This window comes from Monodon monoceros, unplaced genomic scaffold (genome assembly GCF_005190385.1).
Source record: "Monodon monoceros isolate NGI ecotype Baffin Bay Population unplaced genomic scaffold, NGI_Narwhal_1 Super_Scaffold_22, whole genome shotgun sequence".
NCBI classification, from domain to species: Eukaryota; Metazoa; Chordata; class Mammalia; order Artiodactyla; family Monodontidae; genus Monodon; species Monodon monoceros.
In genome coordinates, this window is record NW_021703779.1 from 93962132 (window position 1) to 93981027 (window position 18896).

An 18896-nucleotide genomic window follows, 5' to 3' on the forward strand; every position below is an offset into this window, starting at 1 on the left:
CACTGTAACTTTTTTTTAAACTGTGTTAACAAATTTGGTATATTTTTGTAGGTGCAGGAAGCTGTTTGGAGACTCTGGAAGAAAGAAAGCCACTCATAGTGGTTATAAATGAAAAGTTGATGAACAATCATCAGGTGGAATTGGCAAAGCAGCTACACAAAGACGGGCATCTCTTCTACTGTACCTGCAGGTATACTAGAGACTGATTATTTGACCTCTTAATTCCTTCCTAGCTATTCTTACCCACCTGCCTAACCCGCCTGTATCTTTGATCTCTTACCTTCTCCCACTTAGCAAACATTTTGATTTTCTCACCTGTAAAACCTGCTCATTTGTCTTCTACTTTGTGATATCTGTGTTGTATTTCTTTCCGTGTCTATGCTTATTTCATTGCATGTGAATATCTGAATGTGTGTGTGTGCACGTATCTGTGTGTATTCATCTGGGTGTGCAGGTCTCTGAGAATATAAACTTTTGTGTTCATTATTTTTCATTATTTAAGGAAGGCATTTGCTTATTTTTAATTAAGGTTTTGCCTTCAGTAAATCCACTGGAATCCCTAAATTAAATTTACTCATTCATTCATTCAACTATATCTAATACATGGCAGGCATTGTTTTTGGTGCTGTGGATAACAGTGCTAAACATGACGTAAAGTCCCTGCTTTCATGGTGCTTATGTTCTAGTGGTGGGAAATAGACAGTAAACAGTTCATAAATAAGCAGTCGAGATAATTTCATATGGTGAAATGTGTTATGAAGAAAATAGGACAGGGTGATGTGATAGCTGGGGTGAAAACTAATTAGAATGGTCGGGGAAGGCATAACTGGGTATATGACATTTGAGCTGAGACCTGAATAACCAGGAAGAGCCAGTCATGTGAAGCTCTAGAGGCAGAAGGAACAGCAGCAATTGCAAAGGCCCTAAGTTGGGAATGAGCTTGGAGTTTGGTGTGTTTGAGGAACAGAGGGTTAGTGTGGCAGGAGTACAGTAAGCAAGGGAGAGAATGTAGTATGAAGATGAAGCTGGGTGGGGATAGTTCACAGAAGAGTTCTGATTTTATTCTGTGTTTAATAAGAAGCCATGGGAGTATTTTAAGCAGAGGAATTGCTTTATGGTAAGGAGTATTATTTTCTAGAAGTATATTAGAATTCAGCAAGAACTGATCAACATCACAATAGAAGGATGAAGAAAATTGCTGGTTTTCTATTAATTTTTCTTCAGACACTAGAAGCTTGCCAAAGGGTCAGGTCAGTAATTCCCAATTGTTGGACTTTAAAAGCTATCCTAATTTGATGTTTTAAAAAGAAAAGACCTCATAGAAGTATTACAAAATGCATATTTCTTATGTTATAATAAATTGAAATTAATTTGAAAATAAACCTTAGAAAAAACTGGTTAGAACATAAGCTTTAATTTTACTGCTTCTGTGTCTTAGGCACTCAGTAAATACTTGTTTATTCATTATTTATTGGGCACATACTGTGTGCCAGGCATTATTCTAGGTACTTGGCATCATCAGTGAACAAAAACAAAGTTTCCTATTCTCATTGAGAGGAGACAGATTCATTGATTGTTCCAGGAGCAATGGTTGGTGTCCTAATCCCTATAATGATGGAGGAGAGGGAATGTCAGGGTGGCTTTGTAATATAGAAGCCATTCTTAAAATATTGTGAGTCAGGGGAGAAGCTAGATAATCAGAATTATGTGGGCTTCAGATAATGGGCATATCTGTCCTTAGGTAGTTGAGATTGTTAGGGGTTAATACCATTTTTGAAGAGGAATCAATGTTCATCTTCCTTGGTTTATGCAAGTCAATTTTTTCAGACACTTTTGATGAGTATTTTCATTCTAAACATTAAATCAGCTTCGATTTTTATGTTAGTACATTAAAAAGGGGAAAGCATTGATTTCATAGACACATCCTCACTCTCTACTCAGGCTGAAAAAGGAGCTGTACAAATCTCCAATTTATTAATTTTTTTCAGTTTTAGAATTCTTTTTTTCTTGTATTAATTTCAAGAAAGTTGCACACGTGGATGCCATAAGGAGAATCAATAATTGGTTGTATTTTTATTTTAGGTATATCATTTATTTGCCCCAAATGTAGGCTGGATGATTGTCTGTTCTAATTTAAGTGGCTGGTTTAATTAAATTTCTGAAGTAATAGTTTTATGTTGTGGGTCTGAACCTTATTTCCAACGTGCATAGCGATTGTATGTTGCTTAGTTATATATGGATTTATGGTAGTAAATTACTAGCAAAAATTATTTCACAATCTTCATGCATGGTCTAGTAGTCTCCCCAGCTTATTGTTCTTGTCTTGCAGCTGTTACTTTTGGTTTCATTTATTCTGTTTTCATAAATTGAGTTTGCTTCAAGTTATATCTGCCCAGTCATGAGAAGTGTTCCAAAGCCATGTGACCACATCTTTCATGAAATAACATTTCTGAAATATTTCAGTTGATGTAAAAGATAAAATGTTGAATTGCTATTGACATGTAATGCACTTTGTATTATTTTATTATTATTGTGTATACCTATAATATTAAAATACATTGAAATTCACATATACAGGTTGAGAACCATCACAATGTTCTTGGAAGTTAGATTCAGTCATCAAGTGGGCAGCATTGAATTATGGAATTTTCTCCCATATTACCTAATATTTTTCTTCTTTTGTTTTAGCATGCTTCCTGGGCTGTTACAGTCAATGGACTTTTCAACACTGAAATGTTTTCCTCCTGGCCAGCCAGAAAAATTTTCTGCATTTTTGGATAAAGTTGTTGGATTACAAAAATAAACACTAAACTCTCAAAGCTTTAAAAACACCCCTCAAATTCAACTTATGGAATGTGGTTAAATCAAATTAAATATAGAGTATATATTTGTAGAATAATATAAATTAATAAGTCTCCTACATCTGTAGAATGTATAGAAAATTTTATGGTGTGAATGTTAGCATTTGGGTCCAGATTCTAATTGCAATTTCACAAATTTATTAGATTTTTCCCTATTCTTCATGTTTTAGTAAAAGAAATATGTAGTGAGCATTCACACGTTTTATTCTAGAATCCCAAATGGATTTGGAATCATGAAAAAAATGAATTAAATATGAAAACTTTGACAAAAACCTCAAATGTAGTTAATTTGATATTAGAGTAAAAAATGAAACAGTAACAAACTTGTAAAGAAAATTTGAGTCAGAATCTTTAGCTTCATAATCCAAGGAACCAAATTAAAAAAAAAAAAAAAAAATGATGGATTGTGTTCTGTGAAATAAAAAGCTCAATAATTACCTTAAAAAGATTAACTAGCAAGTCAGTTGATCTGTTGTACTTCGAGAAACTACTGTTATCCTGAAGAATAGAGTGGAGTGGATGTGTTCACTGTTTTCCTGTAAAATATGAATAGAAAGTGACAAAAATAAACTTGCCCAATGTCAAAGCTTTACTGGTTTGAGAAGAGTAAATCAAAAAGCACTTGTGCCAATAGGACTTGCTGTTATTTTTTAAGGACCCCCCTCACAGTGGTGTGGAAACATTTACTGTAGCATCATAGAGGAATTTATGCCCTTATAAAGTTAGTTTTACAAATGAATAAATGATCTGATGTGTGTAATGGCCTAAATATATGGTTTTAAAATTCACATAACTCAAAATAGATACTTTATGAAATTCTGATTATGGTAAGTGGTTTCAAGATCTATAAAATAAACTAGATTACCCATAAGTATTGATAGTTTTCTGGTAGAAAGTTTAGATATAATTCATCCATAAACATAGAGCATTCACTATAAAGATTCATTTTTGATTGCATTATCCCAAAATGTTGAATATTCTAAACATTTTACTTGGGATGCATTATATAATGTTTCTGTAGATTTATTTTCCTGATTGTGTTTTACTTAGGCTAATATTAAAATAAATTCTTACTAATGGTAGAAGGTGGTGGCTGAGAAGTACTCCGGGTAGCAGGAGGATACCAACTTGGATTAAATTTTGCTGAGAATAACCTAAAAAGTGAGTAATATACACAGTTGAGAATTCATAGCACCATAATCATAATTGTATATTAATGTTAACCTAATGCTGTAGGAAAGGCCCTATTCAAATCCATAGAGAGAATTTCACTTTTCTGGCCTCTCTTTTAAATATGTTTCTCTAGTTTGAGAAAAAATGTGGCTTAAAATTTATGTTGATCACTCAGTCTTTAATTATCTTATGTCATGAAGGATTAACCATAGAGAATCAGAAACAAATGAAAGGGTCTACTCAAACATTAGACAACTAAAGAGCAGCATAGGGCCCCAAATCCTCTGCTTCTTTCCCACAAGAGCACATAACCCAGATTCCATTATTTCATTTAGCAGAGGCTTAAGCCAGTGGTGTCAGTTGTGTGTAGTGACATCTCTTGACTATACCTTTGTAAAATTTTATATCACTTGTGGGGTTTAAAAAGCAAAGGATATCTTAGAACCATTTTGATTTGGCAGGAATCCTCAAGATCATGTAGTCCAATCCCTTCATTTCACAGATGAGGAAGAAGGCCAGAGGTTACAACTTGTCTAAAATAACAGCCTTTGGCAGAGCTGCCACTAGAAGCAACTTCTTGACTCCCAGTCCTGTGCTCTTTCTACCATACCATAATATATGTTGTAAGCTTTTTGTTTCTTTATATTTGTTTGCCTAGTATTTATTTTAGTTACTTTAATCCCTTCCAAGGGAGATTTTCTTCATTTCCAGAAGTTTAATTATTTTAGAAGGAATTTCACAGTTCACTAAATTGGGTTTTCCTTTGGTGTATTGCAACCTTAGCTGGGACTTAGAAACTGGTGATTCCTGAGTTTTTGGAATCTAGCAAAATGCCACGGTATAGCATTGATACTAGATTGAACAAATAAAGGCTTTAAGACAAAGAATTGTAGATTTTGGGAATTGGTAGAGAATTTTAAAAATACCTAGTGCAAACCATTCATTTTACAGATGAGGAAAGAGGCTAGGATAAATTAATTGCCCAATTAGAAGGGTATTTCTAATTGGTCCTTAAGAAAAAATTCATGGTAATCAAAATTCTATTTGAAATATTTACCCAATAAAATTTGTTTAGTTTCATTACCTGACAGGGCTTCAGATGTTTGAAATCAGTGTATAAGTGCAGTGCAGTTTATGTAGCAGTTTTCTGTTGAGAGGTATTTAGATATCCAGGGATGAGGAAGTGAAAGAGAAAGTTTAGTATTTTGAGAAATTCACATCATTGGTATGTGCAAAGGTGGACAGGTAATAGAAAGTTGATTGATGTTGGAGTAGGTGAAAAGTGATGTGAAGTTATAGTATGCTTGGGAAGTAAGGATTTTAGATGACTACGTGCTTATAATTTGGAAGGGAAGAGTAGGATTTGGTGTTAGGTAAGATAGTACAGCTGATGAACTTGATGCACGGTTCTGTAACATTGAAAAGTAGTCATCTCAAAAAGTATTATCAAGTGATTCTAGACACCAAGAACCTGTATTAGAGCACTGCTTTGTATGCTTTTAAAGGCAAATCATGTGGACACAAAGGGCAATATAAAAATGTATACCACTTTGATAATTTGAGGAAATTTTCCAAGACTAAGGATGTCAGGAATGACTAGCAGTAATATAGATATTTTTCTTGGTTCTTTATTATAGTATAAGCACTTATTCCCTGTGATTTATTAAAAATAGGAAATTATCAGAGATGACCAGCAGTCTTCATGTGGTCTGAGAAATGGGATGTATGGCCAGATTACTTGAAATTGTATTTTTGGGAAAGATTTGGACACGGTGGTCCTGATAGCTGTGTGGTAATCAGTTTTCTGCTGAACAGTTGGTACCGTATTTTTATGGGGGAGTGGGGAATGAAAAATAACAGTAACAGTTAACACCCTTGCCTGCTTAGTGTGTGTCATGTACTGTTTGAAACATTTTACACAAATGAACTCACTCACTCTTTACAGTATAACTCTATGAAATAGTTACTGTTGTTGCATTTTGCAGATGAGGAAACTGAGTTCAGAGCATAATGTGAAAAAGGAGTTGACACTGGGCTTCCCTGGTGGCGCAGTGGTTGAGAGTCCACCTGCCGATGCAGGGGACAAGGGTTCATGCCCCGGTCCGGGAAGATCCCACATGCCACCGAGCGGCTGGGCCCGTGAGCCATGGCCGCTGAGCCTGTGCGTCTGGAGCCTGTGCTCCGCAACGGGAGAGGCCACAACAGTGAGAGGCCCGCGTACCCGGGGGGAAAAAAAAAAAAAGGAGTTACGCTACTGAAGTATCCAAAAGATGGTCTGGGAATTGTAATTGGAACACTGAATTCCAGTATGTTTCCATCATTTATGGGGACAGGAGGACTGTATATTTGAAATCAGGGGACTATTCCAAAAAATTTAGATTGTATGGTAGCCATGGGTATGTAACCTATTTCAGTTTTTACATTGCTATTTAAAAGCATACTGATCACTACTCATAAAACCCCTGTGGAGAAACTCCCAGTCGGTTACCTGTTTGCAACTTACTTACCAGCTCCTTTGTTTTCTCTGTAAATGTTTGTGTTTGGGGCTCTATTTTTGGTCCTCCTCGTATATTTTTTCTGGGTATTTTCATCACTCCCAGGGTTTCTACTATTGACTCCCCTATCCATCCCCCAACTGTGATTTGAGCTTCTGCATGGTATTTCCAGTTGCTTATAGGTCATGTCACTCTGTTAATTCTCTTAAGCACCCTAAACTTGATATGCCCCAAACTAAAATCATATTTCTCCTTTTCGTCCTTCTGAGATCCTTATCTCTGTTAATGGTGTCACCATTTAGTCAGTCTTCCAGGCTTTAACTCTTACAGCTCCAACCCTTTATATATGATTGGTCACCAGGTACTCTCAGCTTTACTTCCTAAATGGCTCAAGCCCATTTATTTGTTCTCTTAGTTTTTTTTTTTTAAACATAAGTGCATGATAAGAATCTACTTTTTATATCAGCAGGACTCAAGACATGATTCCTGCTCTGGAGGAACTCTTAAGTATAGTTGAGGAGGAACTATACATTCGTGTATCCTCTGCCTGAAAAACAGTTGGCTATCCGTAAATGATAAATGCACTTCTGTAACTTAGTATTCTTTTCTCATCTTGGTTAGGTATTGGGTCTAGGAAACATTGTCATGCACACATTCATTTCCTACCCTCTTTGACTTGACTTCAAAATATCTAGTATGTCTCTTGTTCAAGAGAAAGATGTGACCATCGCATTATATGGTGAAGTTTGTAGGATCAAGCATTTCTAGGAATGGCATCTAAAACATAGTAGTGCTGATCTATGTAATGTTCTAATGGTATTTAAGGGTCTGTCAAAGAACGGTACCTGTTGGGGATTTTCGGACAAGCATGGTGTTAAAAATCAGAGGTTTATAAACAGCAGTAGCTATAGTGTTTTCCAGTAAAAGATTACATGGAGAAAGGTTTAGGATAACCACCAAATCACACTTAACTCCTTGTTAAATGGTTAATTCCTTACATGAATATTCTAGCACAGTCTTGCATAGTTCTTTGAATTCTTATGATTTTTGTTGGTGGCTAGATAAAAGGTGAGCAAAACAATCTAGCTTCAAATGGGAAAGTAAAATACATGTTTCTTGACGTTGATATTGATTCTTAAAAAATATTTTGAGGGGTTTTTATACCATCATGTCTCATCTATTTTAGTATTTCACTTCTAGATCCTTATTGTCTTTATGAATTTTTACTGTATCCTGGCTGAAATTATCTATTATGATTGACACTCTGTCATGAATTTTCCTTTTTTTATGTCCTCCCCATGTGCCCTGCGTGGAAGTGCGGAGTCTTAACCACTGGACTGCCAGGGAATTCCAGTGTCATGATTTTATTTTGATGGCTACAGCCCTGCTTTCTGAGGCAGTAGTTCTTAAGCTTTTTGGGGGTCATGAAACCCTTCAAAATACTTAAAACTATTGCTTCTCTCTCTACTCACACATATACATATTTTGCTATGAATTTCAGGGAATTTACAGGTACCTTGAGGCCGCCCCAGGTTAAGAATCCCTAGACGGAGGCCAACTTCAGTAATTCCTTGGTCATTGTTCATTAATATTTGATGGTAACTATTAGACTCCTTTATAATTAAACCCTCTGATTAAATACATTTAAGTTTAGTAATTTCCAGTTTTTATAATACAACACAAATTATAAATTTTTCTCTTCGTTTAAAACATGCCAGACAACACATTTTGACACTAACTTAATACTTTAACTCAGTATCTATAATCCATAATGTCTTGTGTAGTACTGTTTCTAATTGATAAAAGAAACTAAATGAAAATTATTTTCGTTTGTAGTAATTATTTTAGGATATATTACATTGGGCTATCTGGTAAAGCAATACAGTGTTGTAATTTACTCATTTACTGTTAAGTGTGCTTCTAAAGTATTTGCTGAACTGATAGTCACTGTTAGAATGATGTCTGTGAGAGGCCATATATTGCGTCTTTGTTACTGTTCATTTCCCCTTTTGTCCAGAACATGGTGGTGGTTTTTCCACTACTGTATGAAGTGGGTGGATAATACACTCCCCAAATTTAGGAGTGAAAACCATTCCTAAATTTTCAGCCTAAGTAATTTTCTGGATTTCAGTTTTTCCATTTGTGAATTAGTAAAACTAGCTTTCCTCATAGGTGATTTCTAAGACATAAAAGCAATTGTGTGGCATGTTTGAAAATAAAAAATGTTGAAATAAGACATTTTCTCTTGGTTAGAGTTTTTGTTTTAAGAAGTAGGAATAGGCTTAGAGACATTTTCCTAGAATTCACAGTATATAGTCCTAAATGATACAGAAAGCAAAATCTTCATTGAATTTCATATTTAAATTCATATTCAGTCTCTAGTTGGGGTTGTAGTTAGAGAATTGAAGTTTACTTAGAGGTTTAAGTGCCCGAGTCTTTTCAGTGCATCAAAACAAAGAAAAGAATGTTCTGGTTTTTATTCTCCCTTTCTTCAATCCCCTGTCTGTCTGTAGACAGATTGGACAGTGCAAGTAGCTTAAAAAAAAAAACAACAGAAAGCAACCTTCAGTATTTCTGTGTCAAGATGATATATTTTTAAAGAATACTGTTTTCCTTTTTTTCTAATCTGTATTAGAATGCTTCAGGTGGAAGTAGGGAAGAGAGGGAAATGAAAGCAAGTGGTTCTTGGTAATGTTTCTTCTGTTTTGCATATCTGAGCAAGGATAACTGCTCTGGGAAATCAGTTCTTTTTCTTTATTGTCTCCTTGAGGTTGAATAGGGCCATATTGGCCAAATTTTGTTTTGGAACCATTGTATTTCTTTTCCTCATTAACCTTGCTTTGCTAGTTCTGTTTAAATGTTCACCGTGAAAGGAAGTGACAGGTTCTAGTTTCAGAGTGCTGTTAAAACATGTTTTAAAAAAAGACAGTTTACCATTATATTTTTCAGTAATGAAAGACCTTAAAAAGGTTCTGTAGAGTTGCAGAGCAATTTCCCCCATTGCCCCCATGTTATTTGGTACTAAAAATAGTTAAATGATTTAGTATTATGTTTTTAAAAAAATACTAATTGCCTTTTCAGCAGGTTGTTACAAGTCCTTATATACATGTATCTATTGTTAAGTTTTTCAGCTTTGTTGAGATATAATTGACATGTAACATTGTTTAACTTGTATATCATAATGATTTGATGTATGTATATAGTGAAAAATGGTTACCACAATAAGTTTAGTTAACATCCATCACCACATATAGTTACAAATTTTGTTACCTTTAAAAACCTAGGTCTATTTATTTCATTTGATAAGGTAAGATTTATCATTCATTTTTATGTGGGCCATTCAGCCTCACAATTCGCCAGGATGATATGTTAATCCCCCTATAAGCTATTTTTATGGTTAATGTTGATCACAAATTTGATCATCTAAAGGGAGGGCAAATCTGTTACCCACCATTGAATCACAGAGAATCACCGTTCCTTAGACTGGAAGGAGAGCTTAGAGATCATACAGCCCATCTCCTTTATTTTACAGGTAAGGAAACTGATGCAGAGATTAAAGTGGCATAGCAAAGTTCATAATATTCTTTTCATGGTACCATATTGTCTCTTAGAAATTAAAATAACTCAGAAGCATCATTTTTATACATTTACAATTATACATTTGCAACTATACCATATATGTCACAGACAATGTATGCTGTTAAAAAAAAATTCCCGACATACACCTCATATAATTGGTTGAAACATGAAGGAGTGTTATCTTAGAATTAAAACTATCAGTATTTATATGTTGTACTTCAAAGAATTTCCCTACTTCATCAGTGAAAGAAGAAATAGGCAATTCCAGTTAAAACAACAAATCCCATTTTCAAGTTGAATTACAGTATGGAAAGTAGTTGTAAAATTAAAGCATGTCAATTTTATGACAGGTCAAATGATAATTATTTTAAATTATTTTTATTTTCTTCCATTTGTTTTATTTTAATCTGTACCCACAGTACTGTGCTTAAAATGTCTTTAAGGCAATTATTTTTCTTCCCATTATTTTCAAGAATTTAGGTGAAATTGTTCTGGTTCTTACCATATTTTTTTCTTTTTTTGACCAAAGAATAATTTCTTAGTGAACCACTTTATTTGGCAGGTAGCAGTTAACAGCAGTCAATACTTAAACACTTATGTGCTACGCACTTGACATGCAGTATCTTATGTAATTATTCCAACAACCTTAGATTTAGACCACAGAAAAATTCCTGGAGTAACATTTCTCAAACTTTGAAAATTTGAAAGCAGTAGCTGTAGCGCATTAAAAACCATTAGTAACTTGAATGCTAAAGTTACCTGTTTAACTTTGACTTGGCCTTTTCCTAAACCATTTTTCCTCTTACGGGAAAGACCAGGTCAAAGTTAAGCAGGTAACTTTAGCATTTCTTGACTCCTTCAGTATTGCTAATGGGCATATGAACCTCAAAGACAGGATTATGGTAGGTGGCCTTGAAACTCTCTTCTTAGGAATACTTAATAACTTGTGGAACACCTTGTTCTAGAGCACTGGTTCCCAAAGTGTGGTCCTGGGCTAGCAGCATCAGCATCTCCTGAGAACTTGTTAGAAATGCAAATTCTTGGGACCCACCCCAGACCTGGCTGAATCAGAATTTCTGGGCATGGGGTAATCTTTTTTCAAGCCCTTCACTTAAGAACCAACCACTGTTCTAGAGGTTTGCAGGATTGGAGTAGTTTGCTGTGGAAAAATAGCCAGTTTGGATTTCAATGCAATAGATATTTCAAAGGACACTATTAAATACTATGAAATTGCTTTCTGTTATATACAGGATGAATTCTAGTATTGTCCCACAGGTCTTTTTTAAAAAGTCCTGTTGTACTAATTTGGGGAACATGACTTGTACTTAACCATCTCTGAGTCCTTGTTCATATCTTTTCTTCTTTAGTATGCAGTTCCTCTTTATAATAATTATGCAAGAATCAGGAGACAATATATAGTTCTAGTTCTAGTACTATTGCCAATTGGATGTGAAAACTTGGGTAAGTCTTATAATTATTTGAAACCCGTTTCTTCATCTGTAAAATAAGAGGTCCCTTTTAGCTGTAACATTTTACTTATCATTTATTTTCCCAGTTTATTATGCCAGTCTGTTTCTTGCTCACTTTATTGAATTTTTAATTTTATTATTTCTTAATACATGTAAATATATAAAATTTTAACTAGTTCTACAAGGCTTATAACAAGAAACAGCAGTTCTATGTCCCATTCCTCCCCATCTCTAATCCTGCTTCCTGTAGGTAACCATATTACATTATTTTATATGTTTTATAAGTGATATTTTCGAACTTGTTTTTTAAATTTAAATATCATCTGTAGACTTCCTACTGCGGAAGAGAGGCTTTATCTCCCTCCTCCCTTGCTTCCACAGTGGGAAGTCTATAGGTGATATTTAAATTTAAAAAACAAAAACAAATTTAGTTTATCAGTTATGGTGAGATCTGTTTTCAGTGTTGACATTATTATGATTCTTTGAGTACAGTATTCACATATGAGCCATGTAGTAAGTGTTGATTGATTACATTTCTATAAAACTGTTTACCTCATTTCTGTTTTTTCATTTGCTCAGTTTTCTATAGAACTATTCCCAAACTCCAACAGAGGTGGCCATCTTTCCTAGTATGTTTAAATATGCTAGGTTATCTATGACTTTTATTATTATTTATGTTTTACTATGTCTGTGCTGGAGTTCTCTTTTCTTTTACCTGAACTGGTTGTTCTCTATCTAGTCCTGCTTAAAGTCTGTCCTCCTGGGATTTCCCCTTTATCCTTATCTTAAAAATTCCTTTTGCTTCTCTTGTGTTGAATCTTCTGTTTCCAGGATTCTATGTGCCCCACCCCCTTTTGTGGTTTGACTTCTTTGTTTTGGTTTCAGATATCCTCCACTAGCTTTCTGACAGTAAGGCACATTTTTTTAAATCTTTCAAGTTTGAAAATGCCTTCTACTCTTCCATCTGATTGATAGCTTGGTGTATAGAGTTCAAGGTTGGAAATAATTTCCCCTCAAATATTGAACTTCATTGTTTTCTAGCTTCTAGTTCTTCTGATGAGAAGTTTATTGCTATGCATATGTGTGATCTTTTGTTTAAGACCTGTTTTTCCTCTCAGAAAGCTTTAGAATGTTGTTATATGCATTGCAGATCATCTTTTTTGCTTTCATTTTTCTGGCTACTTCATGGACCTTTTCAATCTAAATATAGACAGTCATATCCTGCAGTGCTAGAATTTTCCATACATCATCATCATTATTTCTTCCTCTCCGCTTTCTTCATCTCATTTTGAGACTCCTGTTAGTTAGATATTGGCTTTCCTGAATTGATCCTCTAATTTTCTTGTTTTTTCTCTCCAACCTTGTCTGTTTTGTGAGCTCCTCAACTGTAAATTCTGTTCCTTCTACTATTTTTTTTATTTATTTTTAAATTTAAATACAGCAAAATTAGCATTTTTCATGTACAGTTCTATAAATTTTGACAAATGCATAATCGTGTAACCACCACTACAATCAAGATACAGAACTCTTCCACCACACCCATAAATCCGCTCCTGTCATCCCTTTGTAGTCAACCCTTTCCTACAATGCTAACTACTGGCAGCAACCAATCTGTTTTTCCTTCCTATAGTTTTGTCTTTTCCAGTATGTCATATAAATGCAGTCATACAGTATGTAGCCTTCTGAATCTCTCCTTTTGCTTAGCACAATGCATCTGCAATTCACATATGTTCTTGTATATATCCATAATTCATTATTTTTTATTGTTGAGGAGTATTCTGTTGTATGGATGTACCACAGTTTGTCCATTCACCAGTTGAAGGATGTTTGGATTGTTTCCAGTTTGGGAGGAATCATGATTATGAATAAAGCTGCTATAAATATTCATGTACAGGTTTTTGTGTGAACTTAAGTTTTCATTTCTCTTGGATATTTACCCAGAAGTGGGGTTGCTGTGTCATATGGCAACTCTTTTTTATTTTATAAGAATCTGCTAAACTATTTTTCCAGAGTGGCTGTACTATTTTATATTCCTACCAGCAATATAGGAGAGTTTCAGTTGCTCTGCATCTTTGTCAACACTTGGTATTGTCATTAAAAAAAATTTATTTTAGTCATTCTAAGATGTATGTAGTAGTATCTCATTAAAGATATACACGTGACCAATAGGCACGTGAAGAGATGCTCAACATTATTAGCCATCAGGGGAATGCAAAACAAAACCACAACAAGATACCACTTCATACCCACATAGGATGGCTGTAATCTAAGAGATGGACAGTAAGTGTTGATAGGATGTGAATCGGGAACCCTCATAGACTACTGATGAGAATGAAAATAGTGCAGCTGCTGTGGAAAGTGGTGACAGTTCCTCAAATGGTTAAACATAGAGTTACCATGTGATCCAGCAACTCCATTCCTGGGTATTACCCAAGAGAATAGAAATGTCCAAACGAAAACTTGGACATGAATGTTTATAACAGCCTTAGTCATGATAGTCAAAAAGTGGAAACAACCCAAATGTCTGTCAACGGATGAATGGATAAATAAAATCTGCCTTAACTATACAAAGGATTGAAATACTGATACATAGGTGCTTCTTGAAAACATCATGCTAAGTGAAAGAAGTCAGTTATACAGAACTGTATATTGTATTCCATTTATTTGAAGTGTGCGGAATAGGCAAATATGTAGAGACAGAAAGTAAATTGGTGGTTGCATGGAGTTGGTGGGGATAGAAGGATTGGAGGCTGATGGTTGTGGGATGTGGGGTTTCATTTTGGGGTAATGTAAAATTGTGATGGATATACAACTGTAAATATACTAAAAAACCATTGAAATTCACCTTTTAAGTGAGTGAATTGTATGGTATGTGAACTATGTTATAAAGCTATTAAAAGATCACCAGTTTTAAGTGTACAGTTCAGTAATTCTTAGTGATTATGCAAAGTTGTGCAAATGTCACCACAAAAGAGTTTTATAACATTTTTATCCATCAAAAAGATCCTTTGTGCCTGTTTGCATTTAGTACCTATTCCCATCTCAACCCTAGGCAACCACTAACCTGCTTTCTTTCTCTGTAGATTTGTTCTTTTGGTATATTTCATATAGATGGAATCATATCTTTTGGAATCATGCCCCTTTTGCATCTGGCTGCTTTTACTTAGGATCCAGTTTCTCCACGTCCTTGCTAACACTTGTTATTGTCTGTACTATTTATCATAGCCACCCTAGTAGGTGTGTAGTGATGTCTCATTGTGGTTGTTGTTTTTTTTTTTTTTTTTTGCGGTACGCGGGCCTCTCACTGTTGTGGCCTCTCCCGTTGCGGAGCACAGGCTCCGGACGCGCAGGCCCAGCGGCCATGGCTCACGGGCCCAGCCGCTCCGCGGCATGTGGGATCTTCCCAGATCGGGGCACGAACCCGTATACCCTGCATCGGCAGGCGGATGCTCAACCACTGCGCCACCAGGGAAGCCCTCATTGTGGTTTTAATTTGCATTTTCCTAATGACGTTAAACACCTTCTTACGTGCTTATTAGGCGCTCCTATATCTTTGGTGAAATGTGTAGTCAGATCTTTGCCCATTTTTAAATTGTATTGTTCTTTTCTTATTGTTGACTTTTGAGTTCTTTTATATATTTTTGATACAAAGTTTTTTTGTCAGACGTGTATCTTCCAGTCTGTGGCTTGTGTTTTCACTCTAATAGTGTCATTTGCAGAGCAAAAGTTCTGAATTTTGATAAAGTCCAATTAATCAATTTTTCTTTTATTATATCATATCTAAGTTCTCTTTTCCCAACTCAAGGTCTTGAAGATTTTCTCCTATGCTTTCATCTAAAAGTTTTGAAGTTTTGTTCTACATTTAGATCTTTGATCCATTTTGAGTTAATTATTGTAGAAGATGTGAGGTATAGGTTGAGGATCATTGTTCTTATTTTGCATATGGATGTCAGGTGTTCCAGCAGCATTTGATAAAAACACTATCTTTTCTCTATTGAGCTGCTCCTGCACCTTTGTCAAAAATCAATTGACTGAATTTGTATGGGTCTCTTTCTGTGTTTTCTTTGTGTGTTTACTTTCCCTTTCCTCTATCTCTCTTTGTCTTCCTGCCTCTAATTTTTCTTCTCTTTGTTTCCTGCTCTTTCACCTATTTTCTGATTCTCTCTCCCTCTCCCAGTTTTCCCTTCTTCTATTCCCTGTTTCAAAATGAAGTGTATGGGTTAATATTGATTGAAGCTTTATATACCATATTTTTAGTATAAATAGCAATAAATATGAAGAATTTATATTTTTCTCTACAAGTAAAAAATGCCAAAAATGAATTAACTTTTTCACTATAATTCAGTTTTTCTCAGTGAATTTATGGTCTTAAACAAAGATGGTGATCCCTCTTCCCAAACCATGTTTCAGAACTTCTGCACCAGTGTTTTGGTTTCTTTGAAAAATAAATTAGTCAAGGTAATTTCAAATTGGCATGCTAAAGAAAGTCAAGATTTTATTTTTTCTACCATGCTTTTATTTCATTCCTAAATTGTAAAATTGATTATTGATGCTTTTCCTGTTGGAGGCAGTCATGATTACTACTGGAGCCACAGATACCAGAAAAACAATTCTGAAAGCAGCTTAATTTTGCAGCTTCTCCAAAGCCAGCTTTAGATCTATTTATTTCTTAAAACACTTAGAAAAAGTAAGAACGGAATTGGATTTTGGCGTTTAAATAACACTTGACAGTGGAATCAAGTAATACAAGTGACCAGTGCTGTTTTTGAACCTTACAAAAAGTACAGTCGTATTTACTTTGGTTTTCTCAGAATTAAGAGCAGTTTTTCCAGAAAAGTGCCCCAAACATTGAAACATGCCTCTCATGTCCAACACCTCTAGTGTGGTGCCACAGCATTTTAAATGTAGCCTATTAGCAAGTTTGTGGGTAAGATATTTCTTCCATTAAGCTTCATTTTAAATTTTCATTGTTTGCATTTTCAGAGAAAGACACTTTTTGCAATTTGTCTTTCTGTAAATGTTGTACGGTAGTTTGGAGACATTAGTCAAGAATTGTATCAGTGTTTTCTAGCATAACTAATGGATTTAATTTCTGTGGTCCCAGCAGAGGGTTATTATTATTTAGGAGAAATAAATGAGATTACTTAAACATCATACCTGAAATATCCAGATAACTTGCTTTGGCCCTTTACTTTGCTTGAACTGTGACCTCTGCCCTTTTAGATCAAGGGAGTCCCCCTCTCCCCCCCATTTTCTTTGTTTCTTAAGATAGTCTTAACACAAAAGCTTACTTAGTTAATTATGTTCAGATTTTTTTTCCCTCTCATCTACATGAAACTATGATGGGAGCAGGGAACTTGGGCAGAGACTGGTTGAAAATTCGGGCAGAGATCTTAAAGCAATGTAATATGGGTTGGGCTGCATCATTCACACCTGAGCCTTATTGCAGTCCCTTTGCAACCTCGTGCAGCAGTTGCCTTGAGTTAAGCTGCAGACTCGGCTTCCTTTTGGTCCCGAAGCTCAGCTGCTTGTGCATACTTCTCTCAACCTTGGGCTGGTTGGGTTAATCCCACCCTTCCCCAACAAGGTAGCTCTGCAAGTTCCTTCTCGCTCCCACGTCTCCTTCTCAAGTCAAGTTCTCTATTCCTAGGAGCATCGGCTCTTCCTCTTCTTTTCACAGGGTCCCGACTTATCCTGGGCCAGCCCTTTGCTTCTCCTGCTCCTGAGAAGTGCCAAGATTGTGCAGCGCTGACTCCAACTGCCTTCTCGTGCCTAGACTTTGGGCTGCTTTCTGGATACCTGCATAAGCAAGCCCTGTCACTGCTACCCATTCCTACCTGCACCCTTCTTTTTCTTTTTCCTTCTTGCCACACCTGTGTTACTTTCTCCCCCTCCCCAACTCCACCCCCTGTGCACAATGCATAAAGGATGGAAAAAGTACTGCGGCCAGAAGTCTCTGAATGAGGCATCAATGGATGAATACTTAGGCAGCTTAGGGCTGTTTCGAAAGCTGACTGCCAAGGATGCCTCTTGCCTCTTTCGGGCTATTTCGGAGCAGGTAAAAGGAAAACAAATAAATCTTCTCTATGCTGAGTTTTTGGAGTTTGAGATTTGGCACAGTTCTGTAGCTAGAAGACCTGTAGCCCACCCAAACAAAACAGAAATTCCCTTTTCCCTATTTAAAACATCAGGGTCTCTCTACTTATTAGCTTGGTGCATGCTTTTGCTGATTAGTTCAAATATATTCCTGTGCCTTTGCTATCTTCTCTGTTTTCTAAATGCCACTTTGGAATGTAAGAGGTAAAGTAACGGGGTTAAAGAAAACTTTGAAATGTATCTTGATCCTTTATAAGCAGCACCTTCTTCCTCTAAATTTTATGCCTAAGGAAAAATTTATAATAGTAGAAAGGGGGGGCATGACAGAATCATACCTCTTCTGTATCGCTAAAGATGACAAAAACAGATTTTAGTAAGATCAGGACTTAATTTCCCAGTTTCCTACATATGTTCTGGATAAGGGGAGGACTTGAGTGTCCAGTTCATAGTCTTAACTTAGAAGCTTCTGTTTCAAATAACTGCTGACAGTGAGCTGGTCTTTCTCTTCTTTTTAGTTGTTTTGCAGCCAGGTCCATCACTTGGAAATCAGGAAGGCTTGTGTCTCATATATGAGAGAAAATCAACAAACTTTTGAGTCTGTAAGTAGAATACATACCCAAGGGAGAGTTGCTCATAGAATACGTAGCAGGTAGGAAATGAATTTTGAGTACCTACGTATGAATATTATATCCCGCAATCTCCTCTCAATAGCAAATATTTAATTTTCAGTTGGCTTCCTTCCTCCTAGCTAGTAGCATGCTTCTGAATCTCCTCCCAGAATTAGATTGTTTTGTACTTTAATTAAAAATTAAGAAAGTTAATCTTTATCCTTCCCACTATTTATTCCCCCCCACACCCAAAAAGTCACATTGTGACTGTTATCCATATCACAGTTTTCTTAAACAAGTAATCAGTTCACAAGGGGTTTGGCTATGTTAATATTTTTAAATGTGTATTTTTAAATTTGTATAAATGGGAACCCCTTGTGTTCTTTCTTAATTCTATGCACAGTGATCGTCAGCCAGTCAATTTGAAGAATCTTGTAAAACTTAACTCTAAGGAAACAACTTATTCCTGAACATGTCTTTTTCATGTGACAAACTGGTAATTGGAGCTCTGCCACTAATGATTAACTTTAAAACAACTTTTAGAAGGCATCTTCGTATACGTTGAAGTATTTGAATTCTTGTTAACAAAATAAGGTTTTATCGAGGTCTGATTTG

General features: G+C 35.5%; 1 protein-coding gene across 1 annotated transcript in view; it reads left to right on the plus strand.

Annotated features, from left to right (window-relative positions):
• Window positions 1–18896, plus strand: part of ALG13 (ALG13 UDP-N-acetylglucosaminyltransferase subunit) — a 56376-nt gene that overhangs the window by 2414 nt on the left and 35066 nt on the right. Inside the window, 5 exon segments of the mRNA XM_029240215.1 lie at window positions 52–190; window positions 2689–2798; window positions 17066–17492; window positions 17494–17635; window positions 18189–18272. Of these exon segments, the coding sequence (XP_029096048.1) occupies window positions 52–190; window positions 2689–2798; window positions 17066–17492; window positions 17494–17635; window positions 18189–18272 (902 nt within the window).